At 34.8% G+C, this 27,657-nt stretch overlaps 1 protein-coding gene and 1 pseudogene across 1 annotated transcript; both read left to right on the top strand.

Moving 5' to 3' along the window:
* Positions 1 to 7,429: 7,429 nt before the first annotated feature.
* Positions 7,430 to 11,509, top strand: LOC127859687 (uncharacterized; annotated as a pseudogene).
* A 4,339-nt stretch (positions 11,510 to 15,848) lies between these two features.
* On the top strand, positions 15,849 to 25,611 carry LOC127860462 (uncharacterized). Its single transcript, XM_052398544.1, has 4 exons — positions 15,849 to 15,983; positions 23,359 to 23,580; positions 24,319 to 24,409; positions 24,666 to 25,611. Exons 1-4 carry the CDS (start codon positions 15,920 to 15,922, stop codon positions 25,189 to 25,191), a joined length of 903 nt encoding a protein of 300 aa, XP_052254504.1. The 5' UTR covers positions 15,849 to 15,919; the 3' UTR covers positions 25,192 to 25,611.
* Positions 25,612 to 27,657: the final 2,046 nt, after the last annotated feature.

Here is a 27,657-nt window from a genome sequence, read left to right as displayed (position 1 = left end):
CGCCAGACTGTTTGTAGGGATAATTATAGTGTAATGATTTAAACATTAAATTGTTAACGTTTGGTTTTCATAAGATACTCATTTTCGGTGTAACTTTGATGCAAAGATCATGAAGAGTCTTAATAATCAACAGCGAAATGCTCGTATAGTACAACTAAAATATGTCAAACTTGTTTACTCCATGATTGCCATTTTTTCCCATAATGCATCATTTCATTTGATATTAACAAAGATTTGCCCAGTATCGGACAATATTTTAAGATAATATAAGGATACTTAAATATGGAAATTTATAATGCTATTTATTTGCAAAATGTTTAAGAAATAAATTATATATAAACATGATCTGTGTTTTGTTCTAAATGTGAAAAAACAAAAACAAACACTCGTTCGCTGTGTTAAATTGTTTTTGAAGTTTCCACACATGCCACGTTTGTTTGTTATTTATCTTGTTTAGTAAAAATGCGATGAGATAAATAAAATACTAGAATTAGAGTTAAATACAGAGAAGTTTATGTTGCTCGGCTCGAACACCGAAAGCGCTCGCCAAGGCTCGCGCTCCCGGCGTTCTAAGCCTCGCAACATAAACTTCTCTGTATTCAACGCCAACCTAGTATTCTCCTTATATTCATACGTAATTACATTTTGATTATAATTACGCCAGACTGTTTGTAGGGATAATTATAGTGTAATGATTTAAACATTAAATTGTTAACGTTTGGTTTTCATTAGATACTCATTTTCGGTGTAACTTTGATGCAAAGATCATGAAGAGTCTTAATAATCAACAGCGAAATGCTCGTATAGTACAACTAAAATATGTCAAACTTGTTTACTCCATGATTGCCATTTTTTCCCATAATGCATCATTTCATTTGATATTAACAAAGATTTGCCCAGTATCGGACAATATTTTAAGATAATATAAGGATACTTAAATATGGAAATTTATAATGTTATTTATTTGCAAAATGTTTAAGAAATAAATTATATATAAACATGATCTGTGTTTTGTTCTAAATGTGAAAAAAAACGAAATGTATGTACGTTCATAGTGATAGGATATCAGCTAATAATTCGTAAAACTAACAAGGTCAACCAAAACGAGTATACCAAATCATTCGGAGCAATTTGTTTGCCACTGATTGTGCATTTTAAACCATGCCTATTACACATTCCAAGAAATGTAATGTATCGCGAACTATTTACATGTATTCGCCTTTTTGCCTCCATGTAGTCAGAAATCGCTGACATTTAGTTTGACTCAGAAGGCACATGTTCGTTATCAATGCGGAAGAAATTTCCGAAATTGAACACACCAGAGAGAAATTAAGTTCGCAATAACAACTGTAGGGTTATGTATACATGAAATATATATCGCATTATCGCTATCAATCGGTTAATAAGCAATATATTGCTTATACCGATGCGCGACTTTTAATCTACATGTATCGTGGATATCGCCCTTAACGATATTATGCGAAGATTATAATTCCAAACATTGATAATTGATGGATAAACAACGATTTAATCGAACATTGTTTTCAATATGTTGTATTTACTTGATAATTGTATTTATCTATAAAGTTGATTTTAAGACATAAGAAAACGTTTCGAGTATGTGAAAGTGAGGTTTAAACATGCTGATTTTGTTAATGTGTAATTTTAACGTAAATCTTATCTTCTTTATTAATTCCATAAAATTTCGATTTTATTCAAAACGTTTTGGCTTTATTCCTTTAAGTTTCGATTTTATTCAGAACGTATTTATTTTTTTGTTTAAAACTTCCTTTCTTACTTCCGTACTGCCTTCCGAGTGTTAAGATAGCATTCGATACGCATGGCGTCTAAAGTAACCCTGTTTCTTTGCTGTTTAGGAATGTTTGTGCTTGTGATTATAAACATTAACGGTATATGTGATAGTATTAATTTACAACAAACCTTTGTTTTGTATGCTTTCAAGTGGTTTATATGGAAATATATGTGACTTTAATACATATTAGCTGGTGTTAATAATAATGTCTCACCTGTTTCCGGTTATGTCTTATTCATATAACATTAAAATTGACAATCGTATGTTCAAAAAGTGTTGTAAAGAGAAGAACATTTTCGATTTGTTTTACCGTTGATTTTTCTGGTTCCCGAACTGATACAGTGATGATGTTATTATTGAGTACATATTAAAATCTATGCACCACCGTGTACTAGCATATTATAAGACGGAAATGTATTCGTTTCAGGAGATTATTGATGTTAAATCAAGTACTGTACACATTAAATATAAATGGGCCTTACATGCCAATAACTATCTGTGTTCATTCGTTAATTAAAATTTATATTATAATACCATCAATACATTATTGGTTAAAAATTACTGTCTAGTTGTATAGCTCTATTCTCCTTGAAAATAAAATATCTTAAACTGTGTCTCTTTAGAAAATTTTAGCTATATAGTCATGTTGCAATTGAATATATAAAACTATTTAAGTACATAGTCAGGTTTTAATTTATATACAAATGTATGTATGACTGATGCTCTTTTTATACATGCGTTAGACTTTAAACACTGAAAACATCTTAGACGCACTCGTTTTATGTAAACGTCAACGTCTGAGCCTTATTTTGATTAACCGAAAATAAAATATGATATACATTTTTAAATTAGCAGAATATCACGGTAAAATAATGCATTTTAATAGGCGTATTGTGTTTTAAATTAACCTTCGAAAACCGTGCACAAAAAAATTCTGTGGAGTAAAATGGCGACAGCCGATTCACTCCCACATATAACATAAGTTGTTTGGGTGCGGATAGTGTTTATGTGTAAATGCAAGAAGATCAACAAATACATTCATTCTCAGCTAAAGAGACAACTGTATTGGTATCTTATTCTACTTCAACCAAATCTTTGGAACCAACCACTACACCGGCTTTATCTACGATTTCGACGTATTCTGCTTCATTTGAAGTCCCCAACACAACAGCTTATATAATATGACACAGTGGTTAGCAACAAAAATATCCCATCGGTTAACACCACAAATGTCCAAGAGATTACCACCACCAATGTGCTATTGGTTAATACAACATATGGCCCGACGTTGAACAGCACAGTTGCCCCAATGTTTTACACCACATATTTACAAATAGTGCCACAGATAAACACTACCGAAGGTTTCTACCACAGATGACGTTCGATCCGGTTAACTTGACAACAAGTCTACGGCTTCAGTCCTAGGTATAATGTTCTGTTTCGAGTTTCCTACCATTTTCTACTACTTGAACATAATAATTTATGTATTAATTGAAATTGTATGGTGAACGTTGCAAATATTTTGTTATGTGCCATTGCGGTTTTTGGTTCTATTCATCATATTTGGCTGACAGAGTATCTAGCTGTAGGATGAGGAGTCGGAGTTACAATCGGCATCATTAAAGCAATTGGAATAGTAGCTTGTGTCATCGCGTGCCACAGAAAAAAGTAAGTCAAGTTTCACTTTTTAAATATGTGTATCTATGTAATTGTTTGAAATCTGGTTTGCATTCTCTGGGTAATATAGTGGCATGTATGTAAATTTATGTTTTAAAGGTGACATGCCAATTTCACAACGAAAACTGCCATTTTCTTAATAAATATATTCTAAAGCGAGTGGAAATATCAATAAAAATGAAAAAAATAGTTTGATACTAAAAAACGATGATTTTGATTTCCGTAAGCCGCTCGGGTATTTCCGCCACCTATTTCGGTGATGACATCAACTCGACCTCAACGCGCATGACACGGAAACTCGTCCATTGTTATTACGGATTGGAGCATGCACACTTCGTGATTAACGTCAACTTTGATAATCAATATCTTGTTGAACTAAATCAATATCGTGTTATTTTAATATATTTTGTCATACAGTTTTATTTCAAGCGTGTGCTCTAACAGTGTTTATTGCATGACAGTCGTTATTAGACATGGTTCAGTGTGTTGCTTTCGGGTGCAAGGAACGTTCAGTGAAGGGAAACAAGGGATTTTTTTCTTTTTCCCAAGGGGCATGTTACTCGTAAGAAATGGATTATAGCAGTCAATTCCAGGAGGAAAATTGGTAGGAACGTTGTTGATTTCAAGCCGAGTAATGCTTCTAGGTTGTGCTTGAAGCATTTTGAAGACAGTTGTTTTGTTCACCCTCCAAGTATTATGGCTAGTGTTGGAATGGAGTTAAAGCTCATGCTGAAGGCTGGGGCTGTTCCAACCATATTTCCTGAAACAGAGGCATAAATAGCTTCAAAGAAAGCCCCACTGAATCCCAACGACCTTGGACCATTGAAGCACAAACGAAAGAAGTATGGGGCCTTTTCCAAAAGGAACAAGAAACCGGTATGTTGCTATCTATGCTAGTTTATTTTGACATGTACAGTACTTAACATTTTTATTCAGCAGACAAATATTTCCAGAGGTTTAATTAGCCATTTACTGTTACATCTGGTGAGGAAATAGTGTTTAATACTTTCAGATGCAACTTAATTCGAAATACTGGGGTCGTTTCGCCCTAAAACCTGTTTGCCGTAAGTCACCCTGAGTCGTTTCGCCCTTGCAAGTGGGTTGTTTCGCCCTTATTAAATTCTCATGTTCTATTAAGGTTTTGTAAATGATTCTTTCGATCCGAATAGCATTTGTTTAACATATATGGCAAATTAAAGATTTTTATTAAAAATTTGATTATTAATTGCAATTTTAATTTAATATTTGTTTATCATAATTCATATAAGGAAATTCTGATTATTTCATTATTACAAATTTGATGATTGCGCAATTATCTGTTGACTATAATCTCAATTTATTAACAGAAACATTATGATACATTGTGTTACAAACTAAGTAATACGATTAGTAAGTTTGGCAGAGGTATGATGCGTTGATTTGCCAGTTGAAATAATTTCGGGACCAATCACAATTATCAAACAAACTAAGACCGGAAGACATGTGATCAGATGATTGGCTAATTACTATGTATAAAAAAACAAGGTGAAACGACCCAGGTCAAACGGGAATTCGGGCGAAACGACTCATGGGCGAACAGGAATTAGGTCGAAACGACCCGGATTCAAATACTGGCCAGGCTAATTGAACAACAATACTGTGACAAAATTGTTATGTGCTTTTTATTATCCCCTTTAAACAAAATAAAAATAAGGGCGAAACGACCCAGGGCGAACAGATATTAGGGCGAAACGTCTCGCGGCGATATTTTAGGGCTAAACGACCTGGATTCCTTCCCTCCACAACACATCTGCATCAAAATTTAAAATCTTTCTGTAACAACCAGCTCATATTACAGGTATCATTTATAATTCATCAACGCTTTCCAGATTCTAGTACAAAATGTAGGTTTATAAGGGGGAGTTCTGGGGCACACTCCGGGTTTGCTCATTATGCAGCCTTAGGCCCAGCATGGAAATGCATCATTATTATGCCTTTATGTAGTTGTCAAAATGCTCTATTTTATTAGCATGTATGCATTTATTGATTAGTAACAAAGACATGTTTGGAACTATTTTCTTATAAAAGGTGAATCAGTGGAACAGCTATAAAAATGACAAATACATTTGAACTGATAAATAAATTAGACTTCTGGTTTACTCACCAAAAATATTGAAATTGTATAAAATCAAATTTTAGCTGGCCAGTATCAATTATATTTCCATAACTTTTAAAAAAGAATGAGAAAAACAAATTGTTGGTGAACAAATAAATTATGTAAACTTTCTTATACTGGTATTTAACTTAAATACATAAATTTCTACTACTACATAGATTTGTAACAGACATTTTAATAGAAATTTAAAATATAAAAAATAAAATTATTAATAGTATGCACTTACACAATTCTATTTGTTAATACAGTAATATTGAAATATTCGGATAATAATATAAATTCTAAGGGTTTTGTGCCTTGATTCTAATTATAAGACTATGTATTGATTTCATAAACAATGAACAGCTTGGCATTTTATTGTAATGATAGCAGGGATTTCATTTAAGGTCACAGAGGGAATTGTTGTCTTAGTTTCTTATTTTTTCCAAATATCCATGGCAACCAGTCAAAGTGACACCACTTACCACTAATCAGTGTTGTGTATTATTCCATACAGAACTGCCATAAGGGTCTTGTAATTAATGGCTATTTGGCTGTTGACATGTGCCTTATCAGCAGATATATCTCAAGTTGATTATGGCAGACACAGTGTGGTATTAGATAAGAGATTAGCCCTTATGCAATTAAATCAACGTTCGGTCATAAACCTTTATACTATCAGCCATTATTGTAATTAAAGGAAGTTATATTAATCAATAACTTAATCAAAATGTTTACACTGAAACTACTTTTATTTATAATAGAAACAGTGTTTAAAGTTAAAATACATGTAATATGAAAGATTTACATAATAATATATAAAACATGCTTTATTGAAAATATGCAAGACAGATAATAATATAGGGACGTATGCTTTTACGAGCCCTTTTGCAAATTAGCACCCGATCTTTCCAAATCCTATTAGGTGTACTGATCACACTATCCCCACTACCACTGAAAGGCAACTGATGGCAATACATTATTTCAAAGTTCAATAGCATTGTTTTGTATCCATAAAGTAATGTGAACATAATTTGTATCATTATTCTGTGTGAATTTACATGTATAGAAAGTGACATGACAATGATTAATTGTAGGACTCATATGCATCATGTGTGGCTCAGACAGATGTTTGTGAAGAAATGCCTTGTGAGCAGTCTCCTGCTTGGATCAGTGATCCTGAATCACATTTTGATAATGTGCTTTCGCAGTCACCACAGACATCTGAGGTTAGAAATTTCTTCAATCATTAATTAGTTTGAATTATAATTTACGAACACCCTGATTTCATAGGTCAGGGGAGTTATTTACTTAAATTGCTATGAATAAATCCTTAATTCTTGTATAATAGTTTTAATTATACCCCCGTTATGGTGGCATATAGCAGTTAAACTGTCCGTCAGTCTGTGCGTCCGTCCGAAAACTTTAACATTGGCCACAACTTTTGCAATATTGAAGATAACAACTTGATATTTGGCATGTATGTGTATCTCATGGAGCTGCACATTTTGAGTGGTGAAAGGTCAAGGTCATCCATCAAGGTAAAAGGTAAAAAAAGCCAAGGGAAGTAACAAGTTTTAAAGGGAGATAATTTCTATACCTGCCAAATAATAAATATAAATTGTATTTCAAAGCAGCGCAGTAGGGGGCATTTTGTTGTTGACAAACACAGCTCATGCTCTGTATATTTTTGTATTAATAAATGGGGAAACTTTCTGACTTTTAACACTTTTTTGACAACAAATCTGAAAAATGCAAAATGTCAATCATTTTAGATGGTTGTATTTCGGCCAACTGAGAATAAAGGGTTCACTATTAGACCACGGTGTCAAGACAAAAGTGTTGGGCCAATGCCAGTGATGATGGACGTGGGTACAGAGCCTACCTGTTTTAAGTCGGGGTCAGATGCTGGAGATCTTGAGACAGATGATGAGATGGATGATGAAGAGGATGGTGCAGAGGATGATCCCGACTGGGAGCCAGAAGATGAGTCGGATGAGGAATATGCATCCGGCGAGGAAGAAAACATTCAGTATGTATTTATGAAAACTGGCATAGTAGAGTGAAAACTTATGTTTACTATATTATGTATCCATATTATTGTTATTTAGTGGTTATTTTTTATATTGAATATTTTCAAGCAGGTAGTAGTTATTGGTATGCCCCCTTTGAAAAAGTCGTATAGTCCATATGTTTGTCTATCCGTTTGTGCGAAACTTTACGTCTCAGCCATCAGGTTGCAATGTATTGATGGATTTTTAAATACTTGGCACAAATGCTTATCATCATAAGGAGAGCTGTTGTGTGTAACACCCATCTCCCAATCTTTATTGTCAATGGTGTAATTAGAGGTCAAAGGTCATATTTAAGTGGAGTTTCTGCAAAATTGGAATGTTACATATGTGCCCAATGCACAAATGTCTTGTCTGAATTAATCATGATTCATGTTCTGCAGATTAACACTGTTAAGAAATATAATGAAACTTGAAGTGTAATAAACCTTAAATTTGTTGGTCTTTGCATTTCAGAATAAGATAATATTTTAACTGCATTTTGAATGTCATTTGTGTGTTTCATTAACATCAGTTATTCCTGGTAAATATGACATCAGCTTAAATGAGGGTCTGACAACCACTGCTTGTGTAAAAAGAAACAATTCAGTGTAACTAGTAACAAATGCATAATAGTTTGAAAGTGTTGTACATGTCTATGAAGTTGAAGCTTTAAAAAAAACGTATTTATTACATTTACCTTGTCTTTACCCTACTTTCCTATCATGTTTTTTTTTCAGGGTAGACTGCAGTGAGGAGATTGACAGACCATACCTAGTTTATGAAAGCTGTCTGCTTCCACTACTTCTGATGTGCTCTGTGTGTGGCGACAGAAGAACCATAACAAAGAAGACAATAAGAGGAGGCCAGTTGAAAGTTTCGACTGTTTGTGGAACTGGCCATTGCAGAACATGGGACAGTTCACCCAGTGTATCTGGAACACCCCTTATCAACTTAGTAGTGGCAGGAGCCATGTTTTTAGTGGTGTCTGCATGAGGAAATTCTTAAACTGTTTAACTTTTGTGAAAATTCCAATCATATCATACAGGACCTACATGAGGCTTCAATCAAGCTATATATTGCCAGCGGTGGACAATGTTTGGAAAAAGAAACAAGCACGACTGTTTGAGATTCGGAAAGGTAAAGCGTTACGACTAGGAGGGGATGCTCGGTGTTGCTCACCTGGACACACAGCCAAGTACGGCTCATACACCCTCATGGATCTGGAGACTAACCACGTCCTTGATGTGCAGCTTGTTCAGGTACCTCAACTTGCGTTATTTATTTGCTATCTATTTTTATCTTTTGAAAAGAGTCTACTCATGCTTGTCAACTAGTGACAGTATATTTCTATAGTGAAGCCAAGGGGTACATTGTCCGTGCCAACAACAACAACTTTACAGTGGATATTTAATTTCATTATGCCTATTTTTCTCACATACCAATACACTGATACAAATGCAAATAATATTATTGTGGGTGTTTTGGCTAATTTTTCATGCTAAAATTGTAGTATATAGCAATAAGAAATAAATCTGATTCATTAACATACTATAACTTCAATGTATTTAAGAGAAATTAAGTTAAAAACTCCAATGCTATGGAACTGGAGGGATTGAAGCTAGGACTTCGGAACTTGGCTGCCAACCACATCAAGGTCACTGATCTGACGACCGACAGACATGTACAAGTTCGGAAGTTCATGCGTGAAGAAATGGACAACATTCGCCACTGGTTTGATGTATGGCACGTGGCAAAGGGTATGTATAAATGCATTAAATATTGCATTGATAAAATAATCATTTTGTTTTAAATTGGTGTCCGTCATTTAGACTCTCGAAATACAATTTAAGTTATGCTTGCAAATAATATTGTCCTTTTTATTGCCTCAGTGTGTGTAATTGTATTTCAACAATTTGCATAGGATGATTCGTTGAAAAGTAAGTTTGTATTTTAGACGACTGAAAGTCTTAAATAGGATTACACTGCAGTGCTCATAAAGCAACTATTGTTGATTTGACTACTGTATTATACAACAATGTTGTTGAGACTTACGACTGAGACATGAATGTTTTGTTTAAGGTTTGAAAAACAAGCTGCCGATCCTTGGGAAGAAGAAAGGATGTGAAGCAGTTGGAAACTGGGCGCGGTCAATTGCAAACCACATCTACTATTGTGCGGCCTCCAGTGAGGGAAACGGGGACTTGGTTATTGCGAAGTGGACCTCAATTGGGAACCATGTCACAAATCGTCATGATGGCCATGGCGACTTGTTTCCCAGATGTCTCCATGGACCAATAGACATAAAATGGTTAAATGCAATGTTTTATTTTGTTACATACATAGTGATATACACAATAAATCAACGCATAATACATAGTTGCAGCCATATCTACTTCTTCCTATACACATGCACATCAATTAAAAACTACACTTTTCTTAATTAGCAGAGCCTTATAATTAATATGTGTGGCCCTTTCCTCTTTCTGTATATACCCTACTTCATAAACAACTCTGAAATATCTGAAAGGGATCATTAATGTGTAATGTGCAGTAAAGAAAAAAAAATATTTTTTGTAAATTTCAGGTTCTAAGGCCCACAAAGAGCTGTTGGTTGTAACAGAACGTAAGCGTTTCCTGGCCGATATTTGGATGTTGTCACCCACTAAGCAGACATCAGCCTTGGAGTCGCAGCACAAGGTGGAGTATCAGTTTGCCCCAAAGTTCTTCAGCTTCTCCTATGCAGCAATGAAGCAAAGGTAGGAAGGTCCAACAACCGCAAAGCGAATGCACTGGAATCACCATAGAAGTCTGTTCGTCATAAAAAATGTGTCAAAAGGCATTTTTTAATGTAGGAACATTGACACTTGATGTTATTTGTCCTTGAGATATGAAGATGTGCATGTGCTTTTAGTTTCATGTACAATAAAAAAAATACATATGCCTCTTATCATCTTAGACATTCTGTAACACTGTGCTACTTAGTTTTCCATGTTTGGTGAAATTCTAAGTGACTGTTCTGACAAACTATAGAAGGTTTAAGATACAATAATGTATAAATGTACTTTAAGTTGTGATCTTGTTAAGCTGTTATTGCAACAAATAACTGGTTTGTGCCTCATTGAAACATAACAAGTGTACATCTTACTCAGTGGTCATGACCCATATCTAAATTATATGTGTCTCATTTGCTTGTAGAATTTGTTTATTTAAAGTCAAAATCTATGTAAAAATGGACATATTTATATTTCTTAAAAACCTATTTTGAACCCTGTGCATTTGTGAAGTATAATCGTTCTTTGTAGAGTTTTTAGAATAATCTGGATACACGTGCTTTGTAAAAACAACACATGCAGTCTTTTATGATTTTTTTTATTTTTTAAGTCCTAGATTACTATAATACATAGTTGAAAAACAACAAGTCAAAAACCATACACTGTTTTTTTTTTCAAAACAAAGAGTAGGAAAATTGTTAAATTATTATAATGTATTAAAATATAACATTCAGACTATGTTGGTGAACTATTGGTAGAGCTACTTAGGCTAAAAGAGGATTTAAAGAGCGATGTCAATGCAAGTGCTGCCTTCGCTGATGTCCTGTTATCACCACCAACGCTGTCGTCATCTGCCAAGAGGATCATGAAAACAGAGGCTGTTCAAGCTCATCGGTCGCGGTTTAATTTGCAAAGCCAAACCCAGTGTAAGCGCCAGACGGAAACCTCTGACGAACGGCTGCCACAGCGCATGATGGAAGTGGTCGTCGGTCCTTCTTGCCCAGGCACTGCCAAATCCAACGAGCCAGTCTTCAATATGCAATGTATCTGTAGACTCTGAAGTAAAATGTATAAGGATGCAATAATTATAAATATTAGTAAAACATTGGTACTTTTCAACTTATGTAATAACACAAGCCATGTTGTAGCAGATTGTTACTTTACTTTTAAGTTTAACAAACATTATCAGCTTGTATATATATTTATTTCAAATGTCGATTCCTAACTATTTAACAAACTTGCTTTCTGGAAATTTGTAAAAAAAGTTTTTGTATGCAGCCACAAACCATGTTTTAGCAGGTTGTTATGGGAATGTACTTTTGAACAATTTAAACAGCTTGTTTATGTATTTATTTCAAATGTTGGTAAAATTTTACGATAACAAAAATATGTTAGAAAAAAGTGGAGATCTTTTAAGCATCCAATAATCATGGTGTAGCAGATTGTTATTTTAGATAACAGTTCAACAACTTTATCAACCTGTTTTATACATAAATATTTTTATGGTTAATTAAATTTGTTATCTTTTTCGTGTTATTGGTATTCATATTTGTATTTAAACATGTTAACAATATGACATACAAATGTCAATTGTGTTATTAAAATAACGGGAAAAAACATGGTGTTATTTGATTACTGCAGTGGACTTTGTTTAAAAAAACTGCCCTGGTACAAACATTTTAAACAAATCAATAATATCTTACTCATGAATTGGTTCTTCATCACCAATGGGACCATTATTTTCAAGGAATTCGAAAAACGACACTTCAATTACATCTGGGTTGAGACAGTTGGCAGGGAAGCCAGTGTGATCAGTTATGCACTTTACCCCTGCGTCTTCCATCTTTTCCATTAGCTCTGAGTACTCAGTGCAGCATTTGCACTCAATTTGCATGCGATACAGTGTGCAACATGAACATGTACACCTGAAAATACAAAAATGTTTGCTTGTCAATTCAGAAATTCTTTCCATTCAGAACTGGTGCAAGTATCCGTTCTGTGTTGATATTTATTTACCATTCAACGTAGTCATATTCAACGCGCTCGTATTATAGAATTACAATCAACGATTAATTTGTCTTTTTCCTGAATTTGTGTGCATTTAACAAACAAAGAGTCATATATTTACCAATCCGTATTACCAAACCTGTGCATTCAACAAAATAAGAAAGTTATATATTTACCAATCCGTATTCCCAATACGATGTTCATCTCGAGCATCGGCAAACGATTCCTCGCTGCCCGAGTCAGATTCAGATAAATCAGACGGACTGTCACTTAATTCAGGCTCAAACATAAAAGGTTCAACAGAAAACTCGTCATTATCACTGTCATTTTCCATTTTTATTAATTTTTCTTAGTAACTTAAGTTGCAAACGTTATGACATCCGAAGCCCTATAACGCCGGTTCGTTATTGAGTGCATGCGCATTGATAGCACGCGCACTGCGCACGGGTGTAATTGACGTCACTACAGGTTTGAATGAAATAGCTAGTGGCTCGGAATGTGTGAAAACTCGCGACTTTGTCAAACTCGTTCTCGCTAATAACACTGTGATTGAATCGAAGTGAAATGATAAAACGTCTTTATATGCACTAAATGCAATAAATAAATGGTTTTTACGGGTTTTAAAAAGATTGGCATGTCACCTTAACATAATTGCGACACGAGAACATGGGTATGAGAACTGTTAATTTAAAAACGAGCTTACTTGGATAAACGTATATCCTTATGACACACGTGTAGTGCCATAGTAAAATTATCCAATGTTGCTATATGTTTGACCTACTAAATTAACTTGATGCAAACGATTGTCCTTTCTGTTAAACACATGTATACGTATAGTGTTTTAGCATGTGGTCACTAAGCACGTCGGCATAAAACGTATCCCTGATATGTGCTGCTTTCTTAGTTTCTGTTATGTCACATGTTTTATTTATGTTAAATATATATTTGTTTTAGAAAACAAAATGTTACACGAACATTAGACAAAAGCTGCCAAACATGCGAAGGAATGCTTGAACATGTTTATGCTATCATTAATGACAACCATGAACACGCTGTCAATTACCGTATACTTGATATAGATGCAGGTGCCCATAACAGCAAAGTAAACGATTATATTACCCAAAACATGCATAGTTTAAACATGCAATTGCCGGAGGATGCTTCTAAGATTCATATGATAGGACGTCGGATGAGCAAACTTTAAAGATCAATGTCGATAGCCATTACGTGAACACCAAAAGGTTTATATAACAAGAGTTAATGATAGGGCCATACAATCCATGCAGACAATATGCAGGTGTTGCATTGTAGTTTTTTGTCTCACGAGTGAATTACCAAGTAGTTTTAGGAAAAGGTTTCTTTAGAGACGGATTGACAAAGTTAGTCTGTGTATCTTACATGTATTTAGCAATGTTTGTAATATTCCCGAAATGTCATGTTATTGATCGGTATACATTGTATTTCTTATGAGATAAATACTTTTACATGTACAACAATTTTGGTGTGAAAATTCGACGTTTTGTAACAGGAATCCTCGGCCATTTGATTTAGCGTATGCTGACATTGAACTTCTGGTAAGGTTTAAGTTTTATTCCGACTCTGGATAAATTAATGAAGTTAAAATAATAACGAACATTGTTGTTTCTAACGAACTCAATTTCGTTGTATGTTACAATCTATATATACGAAGACCAAAACGATTGAGCATTGAACGATGATAACATAACTAACGACCAAACAATTGTGACATTAATGAATCTTAAATCTTATACACATTTTCATGGTGTAATTTCTAAGGTTTGTGCATCAGATCACATCGGCGATGAGATCTGATGCACAAAAGAAACGGACAGTCAATATGAGAGTACGTTAGAAAATCTATGATAAATAGAACACACAAGCATGTCGATAAATACATAGAACAGTTTCCATTTATACTCATATAAACACTGTATTGCCCCTGTTGATCATAAGCTCGGACTTTTTACTCAATTCAATATAATTTGAGTATGAGATAAATCTTATAATTAAAGACCAAAACGTCTCTAGTGTTTTGTAAATGCTTTGAATAAAAAAAATACTGACATACTTTATAAGAAGTCACAAATACATCAGATAAATAACTTAAATAAGTGTATCCATTCTGAGTTTGATATAAACCTGCTGATATAGATTATGGTAACTATGTCTTTATAGAAATTTGAATCGAAAACACTTTAATAGTTATATAACTGGAACTCTGCTTTATTACAATACAACGTGTAACAAAATAATTTCCCATCGTCATTAATATAAATAAGTGGAATATAGCAGTTATCGGTCTGAAAATCGTTTTTTTAAATATAGCTAGCATTTGTAGAATCAGCATTTGAAAACCATATCCACGCTTTTCTTGATATACCATGTTGAAAACATGCCTGGCTTAAGATAAAGAAAATGGGCCATAACCCGGTCAACATTTACAATTTAGTGAGCAAACGGAAATGTTAAACATTCCGATATACAGGAAAGACCGAAATACCAACAGGGTGACTACTATATAATAAAACCAACTTTTATGCACACACACACCATATAAAGAAATACTTTAGCAATCGTTGTTAATAAATGTGCGAATTCAACTATATAACTATTGCTTCATTCCATGAGAATCGTTGCGAAATTAAACTATTTAAAGTTATTTAATTACTTTATTAGTTAACATTTAATTTTCAATTCTATTTTGTAACACCAATGACAGTTATGGCGAATACTGTCCCTTCATACGCTTTCATCTTTTTGAATACCTCCCAACATGTGATTTAAAGTATTGTGCACGAGTCATCCTTTCTATACCTCTCAGGTATTGGACTATACTATCGCAAAACCTAACACGGATGTAACAATCTTATCTTGATAATATTTTCAATATATCAACTTGCCGGCGTACGATAACGCTGGTAAACAACGTGTTTACAAATGTGTTTGTTTTTAATGTGTTTAAGACTCAATAGGATAGTACGTGTTCGATAACATGCATCGGTTGTTTCAATACGAGCTTTATGATTCATCGGGGTATATTACTATGTAATAACGTTTGGAAGATATACAATATTAACTTTTATTTCTTATAATTCATTAATTGGATCAATTATACAATATTTGGGGTAACACTTTTGCAGTTTCCCTTCCAGTGAAATTTGTACCAAGAATCGTATTTATACCAACTGTTCATCCTCTCTATGTCATGTAAATGAGAAACTAAAGAATAATTTATGTTTGCACAAAACACGAAGGAGTATAAACCGATGTAAAGTATTTACGATTTGTCCGCTGAATCGGGAAGTTAACTTCGCACATTTCATTTGATACATCCAACAAAATTTCCTTGTTTATGGTTTTACGTTTTAAATATTCAGGTATACCATAACAAAATCGCATTTCAAAAAGGACCTGTTGGCGTGAATGTATTGATACATATAAAATGAGAATTTATAAACGATTATTTATGTTTTGGATCTGCATTTATACATGCCTGCTCACCGAAGGTAATTTATATTTATTAGTTCAACTCTTCTGTAATTATTTTTTTGTTGTTGTTGCTATTGTTTTACTTGCGAAATCCTCATGGCGGATACAGCTATCGTATTTTGTAGTAACGTTTTAATATATACAACACGACTTTTTAAAGATTACGGCACATGCTTTGATATAATTATTTAATACGAAATAAATTAAGTAATCCTTCATTTTGATTGTTTATTTTCCGGATATAATTGAATTATATGGGTTGTTTATGTTTGAGTTGGCAAATTTGTATATTTATATGTTGGTCTGGTATAACATGGGAAAGCTGTTTCTTGGACCGTTAGTGGCCTATCCGATGAAAGTTAAGCTTGATTTATTTCAATGTTAAAAGTCGGATAATTAATATTCGGTATATGTGAAAACTAATACGAATGCCAATGTATATTAATTTAGGAGCATTGCTTAACAATGTATGTGAAGACTACACTAATTATTTAAATTGTATCCACACATTGTTTTAATTAATATTTTTTATACCTAGACATACTTTTCATCGATTTACCAATTTCAATAACAAAACTGTTATGAATAAAAATAACTGCTTCAGTAACACCATGAATGAATAGTTTATATTTTTTGCATATCCATTATTCAAGAAAATGTCTAGTTCATGTATGTTTTAGTCGTAACTCAGTCTTTAGATCAGTGATACAGTAGAACAAAGATAATGTTTGTCAACATATTTCGTTTGTGATGGTAAAGTGTTTGTTATAAAGCAACCTACGTGACATGCATACCAGTTACGTCTGATGTGCGAATATATGGATACTAAAAACACAGATATGGTCCCACGAAATAAACTCACTCAATTACAATTTTAAACACACACAATAATTATGACACTTCGGAAAGGGTATGCATTTTTGGTTTAAACCCGGATTCAAGGTAAGATCAAACATCAAAGACTATGTCATGAAAAAAGGTATCGTGTAATTGAGAGAAAAAAGAACATTAGGTCATTGACATGCGCACCAAAGGTAAATATTAAACATCATACAGCCACAGTTTTACTGTATTTACTTAGTATCAATATATAATTCCAACATGCAACATATTTGTAAAGGGTTAGTGCACGACAAAATGCATAACATGCACGTACCTATATTATAGCAGCATTTCCCTCAGTCTGCAAAATTACAAGACACATCATCACCTTGTAAACATTCATATTCAGTTATGAACGAACGCATATGTTTTTTAGTGTTGAGTAAACCTATTCTAACATGTGCTAAAGTTTGATGATGTCGTGTCAATTTTTTGGTTACAAAACAAAGCTGATCCATTCGAAACTCGTTCATTTTAATATCAACCGTTATGATTTGAATGAAACTTGTTGGTTTGATAAATTGGCCAGCGTTGTTTTTTTCACAATGATAAGATGGGGTGTTTCCAAATTAATAACCACAAACCACATCACGAAACCTAACAAGATGACGTTATCATACTGTAGATAATTGCTGTCATTACCAGTGAAAAAATACTACTAATTTTTCGATTGCATTTAAATTCATATATTATATATTTTATAGAACGGAACACCATTGCGTTCCCTATATTTTCTGACATAAAATATGGCAACAATTATTAATGTAATATATTTTCTGTGCACGGCGGATATAGTGAATTAGACATACACTATACTTCTATTTTCACCAACATATTGACAATTATCACACATGATGCCGTTACAGTGTACAATACAATAAGCTTATGTTTACTTTGTATTAAAAAGGTCAATGTATGATCCTTACACATTGACAAATAACCAACAAAGCCAAGGCCACATACATTCGGTCGTAAAACACGCTTAATACATTAGTCCGCCGCGCCCTGGCTCTTTAAGAAACATATACTCAGTATAAACTAAACATGTGCGATCGTTCCATATGACTACTTATAAAATTGCGCTTTATTACTTGGAAAGTTAAACCCCGAAAAGAAATTATACTTTTTCAACACAAAACGCTATTATATTGAAGTGTGACCTCCCTCTCATTCTGCGGTTTGATAATGTCATTATTGCGACAGATTGAAATAATCTTGCACGTCGTTGTTTTAACATTATTCAACATTAGTCGTTCGTAATGCTGCAAAACATAGCACGGAGTGTTTTCTCATATCTTTATTATATTTTCATTATTAATGGTTTTAACAATTCTAAATTGGTTAACGGCGTCTTAGTGTAAAGGATGTTAATACAAGGTTTTGAGGTACATGTCACAAATTACATTCGATCACCCATTTTAGTTAATTTAATATAGCGATATTTCGTGCTCGGGGTTGATCGGGGTTGTTTTAATTATACGTCTTTGAACACAACAAGATAAATTAAAAACAGTATTTCTATTGGTTCGCTCTATTTCCTATGTTTATGTTTAGTTGTTAATTATACAATACGGACAAGTTCTGCCTATAGTATACAAATCTGTTAGGCGACATCATATGTGGTTATCAACCGGAAATTAAACTAATGAAGAGTGTTTTTGGACTGATACATGCCGATATAACGAAGTTATTACTTATTTTGCAAGAGTAAGTGATTGAGCTGGGATCAGGATTGGTATTTATTGGTTCGTTTTTGTTTTCTTTATATGTTTATGTGAGTAGATTGTAGTTATTGAAACACCATATATTTACGCATTGCCCAAAATTATGCTACTTTGTTTTGTTGTATTGATAACGAGGTCTGATTTACATTAAATGGGGGCTCGTACAGGCGTACAACATATAACGTTCAGATGTTAAGGAATGTTTTATATAAAGCCAAATGTTTAGCTACATAAATAAAAAAAGAATACATATAGCTCATGTTACACCTAGTATCATGGAAAAGATATACTCTGTTGTTATCGCGACAACAATAATTGTTATAAAGATATAAGTTGCGTGTACATTCGTTCATTAAACATATTCGTTATTTAAATCAGTATTTTACATTACTTGATATTAATTATTCGTGCATGTGTTAATTAACTTGAAGTTTATTAGCTCTTTGCACACTTTTCTGTATTTAATGAGGATTCGAGATTGTCCTTAACTAATCCTGCATACTTATTTCTTACTTATATACGTTAATTTTGCAGCTATGGGGAAATATGGTGTACTAAGTGGGAATAACACGAGTAGCTTAAGTGAGAAGAACGAGTAATGATATTCATAATGCATATGACACTGCTAGTAATATCTAGCGTTGACATGTTTATTAGTAAAGACTGAAATAATTGACATCATCTCATCTCGTCTTCACTTGAGTTCCCATATAAGACATAGGCCGCCAACCAGCTTCTCAAGGTGTCTCGGTTCTGGACGATTCTCTCCAGCTGCCCCCATGTTTGGCACATCTGCTAAGCATCTGCATCCAGATCCAGGCGCTAGGTGTTTCTCGGCTTACCTCTCTTCCTTTTACCCTGGGATGGGGGACTATGTGACAGATTCCCTTGTCGCATTGGATGCAGGCTTGCACAGGGTGTGGACTATTCGCCGCCAACGTCTCTGAAGGATGTCTTCTTCAACTGGCTGTTGCTTTGTTGTTCTCCATAATTCTTCGTTGGAGATCCTGTCTGGCCAGCGGATCTTGACGATCTTCCTAAGGCAGTTATTAATGAAGACCTGTATTTTATAGATGGTGGTGACAGTGAATCTCCAGGTCTCTGCTCCATAGAGGAGTGTTTGCTTTACGATAGTACTGATGAGCCTTATCTTGGCTGTGATGCCAAATCCGCTTGTTCCCCAAATGTTCTTCAGCTGATGGAAAGCTGCTCGTGTTTGCCGATTCGGGTTCTGACATCTGCATCCGTACCTCCCTGGTTGTCCAGAATGCTGCCGAGATAGGTGCAGCTGTCCACCTCTTCCAGCGCATCACATTGGACTGTGAAGGGTGTGTTGTTGGATGAGTTGGTCCTGAACACCTTTTTCTTCCCTATGTTGATGGTAAGGCCCAGTCTAGATTCGTAGTTCGCTACTATGTTTGACTTGTCCTGCATTTATTTGGTATATAAGTCAATGTCTTCCAAATGTTTCCAGAGTGTGCACTGAATTTCATTCCGCTTCTGCTCCGTCGATGTCTTCATTACCCAGTCTATGGCCATCAGGGACAGGAAAGGTGAGAGTAGGCAGCCTTGTGTCTCCAGAGGGACTCCCGGCAATGCTGTCGAACGCCTTTTTATAGTCAATGAAGTTGACATACAACGGCGAATTCCACCCCATGGATTGTTCCAGAATGATGCGCAGGTTTGCGATCTAATCCGTGCATGATTTCTCCTTTCGAAAGCCTGCTTGTTTTCACGGAATTGCGGGTCTACTGCGTGCTTCATTATGTTCATCAGGTTGCGATTAAACACCTTTCCTGAGATGGACAACAACTTGATTCCTCTGTAGTTCGAGCAGGAACTGAGGTCGCCTTTCTTGGGAAGCTTGATAAGGTAACACTCTTTCCACTCTGTTTGAATTTCTTGTTCTTCCCATATCTTGCTGTAAATCATGAATAGTAGCTCCACGCTGGTCTCCACGTCAGCCTTAAGCGCTTCTGCAGGTATGCTATCAGGTCTTGCAGATTTTCCGTTCTTCAATAGCTTGATGGCGCTGCTGATCTCTTCCTTTGTGGGACATCCGCATTTGATTGGCAGATCGCTTATAGATGGCGGAATCTCCTTTGGGGGCGCAGGAGCTGGATTGTTGAGTAGCTCCTTGAAGTTATCAATCCACTTCATTGTGTCTCATAAGTCTCCAGAGTGACACCCGGAAAACACTGTCGAACGCCTTTTGATAATCAATGAAATTGACATACAACGGCGAATTCCACTCCAGTGATTGTTCCAGAACAATGCGCAGAGTTGCGATCTGATCCGTGTACAATATTTCCTTTCAAAGCCTGCTTGTTGGTCACGGAGATTTTGGGTCTTCTGCGTCTTTTATTCGGTACAGCAGGATGCGATTAAACACCTTTCCTGTTATGGATGCCTTTCTCGGGAAGCTTGATAAGGTAACCCTATTTCCAGTATGCTGGAATGTTTTCTTCTTCCCATATCTTGCTGAAGAGGGGGTGAAGTAGCACCACACTGGTATCCATGTCAGCCTTAAGCGCTTCTGCAGGCATGTTGTCAGGTCCTGCAGATTTTTCGTTCTTTAATTGATTGATGACGCTGCTGATCTCTTCCTTTGTGCGAGTGCGGCCCTTGATTGGCAGATCGCTTAAAGCTTGCGGAATCTCCGTTGGGTCCGCATGAGCTGGCCTGTTGAGTAGCTCCTCCTCTTTACTGTCGTTCGTCGGAGCGTAGCAATGGATTATGTCCACGTTGATAATCTTCTTCTTTGTTAGGAAATAGGCCGTCAAGTGTGCCTTTCCACCCGATGAGCGCTTTCTGTGCCAACTTGGAAAGCATCAGGGCTACTCCCTGTGTGTATGCTACATCCTCCTACTCATGCCATGAGAACAACAGTAACTCACCGGAAGTCAGTTGTTTCTGCTCAGAGCCAGTCCATCTTGATTCACTGATTTTAAGGATGGTGAGGTTGAACTGCTTCATCTCTGCGGCAACTTGTGCTGTCTTCCCGTATTCGTACGTGGTTCGTACACTCCATGTACTGATGGTGGTTGTAGTCCTGGTGGAGATTATGGTCTTCGACCTGATGGCTTCCAGTTGACAATGGCTTTCACCGTCCAGCTTCATACTTCCTCCAGCTGGAGGTCCACCTTCTCCAAGGTCCGTGATGTCTGTTGTTTATCTGTTCGGCGTTTCTGTAGCAATAAGGTTTCAACAGGGTATGGTAGCTATCCCTACGCCCAACCCTCCTCCTCCTTTTTATACGGCCTTGGGACCGTCCTTGGCAGAGTTACTGTTTGAAATAAAATTTCTGATATGATCCGTTATATGTTTTAATCGTAAACCTGCCTGACGTTACTACATGGTGATTGTAGAATTAAACCTTAGCTATTAAATTCAGAGGTAAGAGCAATGTTCCTGTGCACATAATGACATTAATTTAACGCAAAAATAATTAAACAAACAACACAATCTCTAACTTTGTCTTCTGTTCATTCACTATATGAAATGCGATTCAGAAATTAAAGCTGGAACCTAGTTTGCATTTAACAGTGTAAATCGATGTCAGTTCACTACAATTAACAGTTGACACCATTAACAAAGCTTTCCGTATTTAAGTTTCACATTTTTTTTAAATCCGGATAGAAAATAAACTAACTCGAAGGTTTAGGAATGTAAATTAGTGTGTACTTAACACAGAATGCCGATGTATGAACGATCATTTCTGTTCTGGATATGCATATGTATGCCTGTTAACAGAAGTTAGTACACTTTTGATATTTTAATTGTGCTACGCATATTTGGTTTGTGTAGTTCACTGACAGAAACTTCATAGTGTGTACAACCACGACACTTTTAATTAAACCATATATACATAACACATATACAGAACCAACCGATTGAACTCAGACTGTTCAAGAACAACATTATGGACATGAAAAATGAAACAATACAACATACGAAGTTTAAAAGCTTACTTTCGAAATCTTCTTTATTTTGTATGAGTTTAGTGCTTGGACACACACGTCGCATTTACTTAAAAGTATCATCGCTTTTCTTCGTTATGTGAGTTAATAAAAGAATATATCATACATCAAATAGACACAGAGACATCAGCAATATCAGCATAAGAATAACTGTTCATAAATCTATGCTGATACAAACATATCTAATTCACCGGCTATGATGTACACTTATCAACATATTATTGATACATAAACAATAGATGCAATACTACTAAATACATCTTATAGTGTATAATTTTAATATCGATTTGCAGTTATTAGTTTAGAAGGAAATGCCACCAGCAAAAATAAGCACACAAGTGGCTTTTGATAGAATATTTCACAAGAATAACATATGCGTGAAATTGTCACTTTGGGAATTTTTGAAACTCTTGTTAAATTCTATACGGTTTTGGCTGTAAAACATAACTGTTTTCCCAATTGTAATATAAGGATGTTAAAACAGTTATTCCGCATATGTTACTAATTTTATGGATGAATATGAACATTAAATATACAACACACTATGTACATTTCATTTATTTTACGGTATGTAAAGCTTAACTGTCACATTTTCGTATTTCTTTTATTTTGTTTAAAAAACAAATGAAATCTAAGCTCAACTTTGACCATGTTCACATGTTCATTGTCGGTATATACCAAGGGCGATATCTTTGTTTCTTTCCAGTAGATCTAACGTTCGAATAATACAACTAATAATGCATAATTATATTGTTACAAATATTACATTATAGTATGAATGCTGCTTTCTTATTGAATATTGCAAGGAGCATCACAAACTCATTTAAGAAGAACGTCAAGAACAACACAAAGGCCAACAACAACGGTCAAACCTGTGACAACACATACAACACAAAACACCTCCCCAACAAGTACGAACGCCATATCGCTCAACACTACAACGTCACCGAAGCCTAATCAATCCACAACTTCTTTGTCGGCCATTTACGGTCAATCTACCGTTTCAAAACAACAGGCTAATAAAGATGGTATGCGTATATATTAAGTTTAGCAACGGCATTTATAGAAATATTTGCTTTTCTAATTAATCATGCTATTTTCGTGTGTAATGGATCATACAATAATATACAAAGCTCGTTCATATAGACAAGGTATGGGCTACCCGACAAACAATCATGGGCGGAGTAATATTTAGAAAAGTATTTTAGTAATGTAAACGTGCTAAATGCCCGAAATAACAATGTGCAAATAATTTCATCAATATGCAGCACAGAAAAACCGCATGAGTTATGTGCAATTTTAATATTTATGTCTAAAGACAATGGTTATGGTTGGTGAATTTGGCCTTTGTTTCGAATACTGGCTTCACTATGTTTAATAATATATATGGTGTCGCTTGAATTATTGACTGGATGCTTACGTTTTACGAATAAAGCCAACCTTATTGTGCATTAATTTGATGTTGACGTCACATACACGCATATGTGTATGTTTTTTCGCGGAAAAGGGACTTTCTATATGTTATAATAAGTCTGATGTAATACAGTCAAATCATAAACATCCGTGGAAAACTCAAAATAATGTACGACATAGTGTCGGTTATTCGGATAATAACCAACGTGGTGTCGGCACGATGTTTATAATCAAACCACTAAGGTTATCGTCATCGTTATTTAATTGCTACGCATTGAAACTCCAAGCCGTTGTTTATTACAGTTATAACTAGCACTTAGCCGGATATGTTTTCCTAAATATTGAATGTTTAGGAGCTACGACTACGGCTGCAGCAGCAGGGGTCTCAGTTACAGTCGCAATAGCTGTCTCTGCTGTTGTGTTTGTCCTAGTCCTCAGGAACAGGTAAGTTTCTACTCGCTTCCATGATATTTGATATTAAATATATGTTATTGTTTTTGACTATTTTAACACAACATCTTGTAAGCACGGCCCATAACTTCTGTGATGCCTAATAATCAGCTATTTATATGTTAACGAACACAATAATACATTTTAATTGACATTATATAATACCTGCATAATGATTTATGCTTTTTGTTTGCATTTTCCGAACACTGAAGATAAAACGCCACACAAGATGTATCTTAATATTTTGTAGCAGGAAATTGTGTTTCGAACACACAAAGAGTCCAAAATTGGAAAACAGAGACGCTAACCACCACATATCGTTAGCGAGGGTGAAATCAAAACCAACCGCATACTACCAAACCCCAGGACCTTCTGTGTCCAACCAAACGTACATTGCTCTGCAAAACGCCAGAACTTGCACAAATAACGCTGATAAGTATAATCCCGTCGCAAACATAGACGTTAGACATCAAAATAAGAATATCACACAGACAAACCACGACTCAGAGGCCCGTGCCTACTTTGTGTTTGAAAATGACGGATTTGAGCAGCAGATAAGCGCTACCAATGCCATTCCAACAGAAGAACACGACTTTTTTGTTCTAGGAAAAAAGCAACCAAATATTGGCAACAGAAACGGTGTTTCAAAAAAGAAGTGCATCCCTACTTTGTGCTGGAGAAAGAAGGTGATCGGCCGTTTCATGACATGCCTCCACAAGATGGAAATGCTTACTTTGTATCAGAGCAACAAACCAATGGACACTCACCACCAATAAGAACAGCACATGCGCTTGAATTGGATTACGATAATGGAGATATGTATCAAGAGATAGATTTGAATGACAATTCCGCGGGCATTGATGATTCACGAGAAGATAACAACGACTACGGTTACACTAACAAGGGATTCAATGACTCGCGAAAGGAAAACTCAGACAACATTTACAACCATATTAAACCTGTTGGCGACGAGTATGATCATGTGAGCCAAGGGCAACACAACGATACGGCTATGGGCAATAATTATGACTTTACGTCTGGTGCCGTTAGAAAATAGATCTTTTCATGCCATTATTCTTATATTTACTAATCTTCTAAATTATTAAAGCTAACCGACAAACGCCTCTCTTCATACCATGTGTATAATATAGTTCACACATAATAATATGTTAAAGGATATTAAACATTAACTAACATCACGCTATTTTTACTTCAGAAATCACACATAAAATACTAACTTAAGTGGTTGAGTTCATAGTATGGTTATTATATTTATATTTTTCATAATTCAATCAGTGATATTCACCGATTATTATGCGGTAAAATTTCATACAGAAACATTTTCCTCAAAACTACGATACGATAATTTGACACACGTTTAAACAAGGCGCGTTACATTTTTAATGAGATTTATATAGTTAGCTTACCGTTTCAAATTACACAATTTCAAAAGTTACATAATAAAATAAATTATTTCTCCATTTATTACCAATTACGAAAACTAAGATAAAACACGTTGCACATGTATTTAAATGTTCTAAGTTAACTCACCCTTGCAGTAAAATGTTTCGAATTACACGCGCCACAAAACCAGAATTTAATATATTGAATTTGTCTTAAATACAGCCTTCTGATAAGTGTGAGCACCGCATCGTCTTATATACACTTGTGAAACGGAAACACAGCCGAAGTACTTAACCTTTGACAATGACCTGTGACCTTGGTATTTGACGAACAAACATGACTCATATATGCTTGTTGCATTAATTTTGTTAATGAGGTTTGCATAAAACGCGTGGTGCAATTACGCATCACATTTCCGAATCATTGGTGAACATACTTTAAAATAATATTTACAAAGAAACAGTTATAAATTAAAAGAGTGCTTACTTTTCAATGACAGTAACGTTTATTTGTGACCTTCGACGATATATGATATTAATAAATTTTACATATTGTCTTGGGTAATCAGCATCCAAAGTTATCTTTAAACTTTAAAACTCGAAGTAGTTCATATAAAAATAAATATTACATTTACATTCTTACAAAGTCGCGCACATCCTATATAAAGCCCACATTTTGAAAAACATATATATTGCTGTATAATACACTGTTACATATGCATTACTTAATATAATTCTTCTAAATCTCTTTCTCCTGCAGACAAAGGTTTGTACAGCTAATTCAAAATGCCTCAGTATCAAGAAGGCAACATATCAAATATCATATTAAAATTGTTGGACATAATTAAAGATGACTGCTACACCATCCAACATGATTAGCGTTTCAGAGCTTATTATAAAAGCTAATATTATTTAGTGTGGCTCGATTACACCAAAAGCATTGGGCCTCTATATACCAACTCGAATCTGTTTTCTGGAAAGAAATAGTAATTGGTTTCTTAAGAAAGATGCGTAGAGGGAACCAAACCAGGGACCTACTGGATAATGACAGAAATAATATCTTAGCATAATATCAACTTATATATATATATATATATATATATATATATATGTTTTTATCATGATTGAATATCACTAAAAACAAACATTATACATGTACATACATTGTAAACATTATTTCCTTAAATAAGTTAACAATGCAATTTATTGGCGTATATAACGTACAATGGAATGTTTAAAAAAAGTTTTTCCCTAAAATATACTAATCTGCTGAAAACTAGTGATAACTTGTGGTAACCATGAGTAATTATTACTTTATTTAGCAAAATTAAAACGGAAAAAAAAAAACAAAAGTAATATCTATATATATATCTAATATATATATAGATAGAGAGAGAGAGAGAGAGAGAGAGAAGGAGAGAGAGAGAGAGAGAGAGAAGGAGAGATGAGAGAGAGAGAGAGAGAGAGAGCGAAGAGAGAAGACTCTCAGTCGAGCTATCGCGCGCGCGTCTCTCTCTCGCTCTCGCGCGTCTCTGCATCTCTCCGCTCTCTCTCTCTCTATCGCTCTCTCCTCTCTCGGCTCTTTCTAGTGGTAGCTAGAGAGATAGAGAGACAGAGGAGACGCTGGATGCTCAAAACTGACCGTCAAGTAACCTGTGATAAATTGTATTTAATTGTTCGAGATTATCGTTTTAAGGGCTATTTCTTGATCTATATCAAATCGTAATTTTAGGAATGTAAGGACATTTTTGAAATCATGAGGTTGGTTCATTCTTTTCAATTTAAATATATAATATTTCATTAAATTAATGATGAAATTAATAGTTTGCATGTTTTATT

The sequence above is a fragment of the Dreissena polymorpha genome, chromosome 15, assembly GCF_020536995.1.
Source record: "Dreissena polymorpha isolate Duluth1 chromosome 15, UMN_Dpol_1.0, whole genome shotgun sequence".
Lineage (NCBI taxonomy): Eukaryota > Metazoa > Mollusca > Bivalvia > Myida > Dreissenidae > Dreissena > Dreissena polymorpha.
Note: the sequence above shows the minus strand (reverse complement) of the source record. Positions and strands in the feature narration are given on the sequence as shown.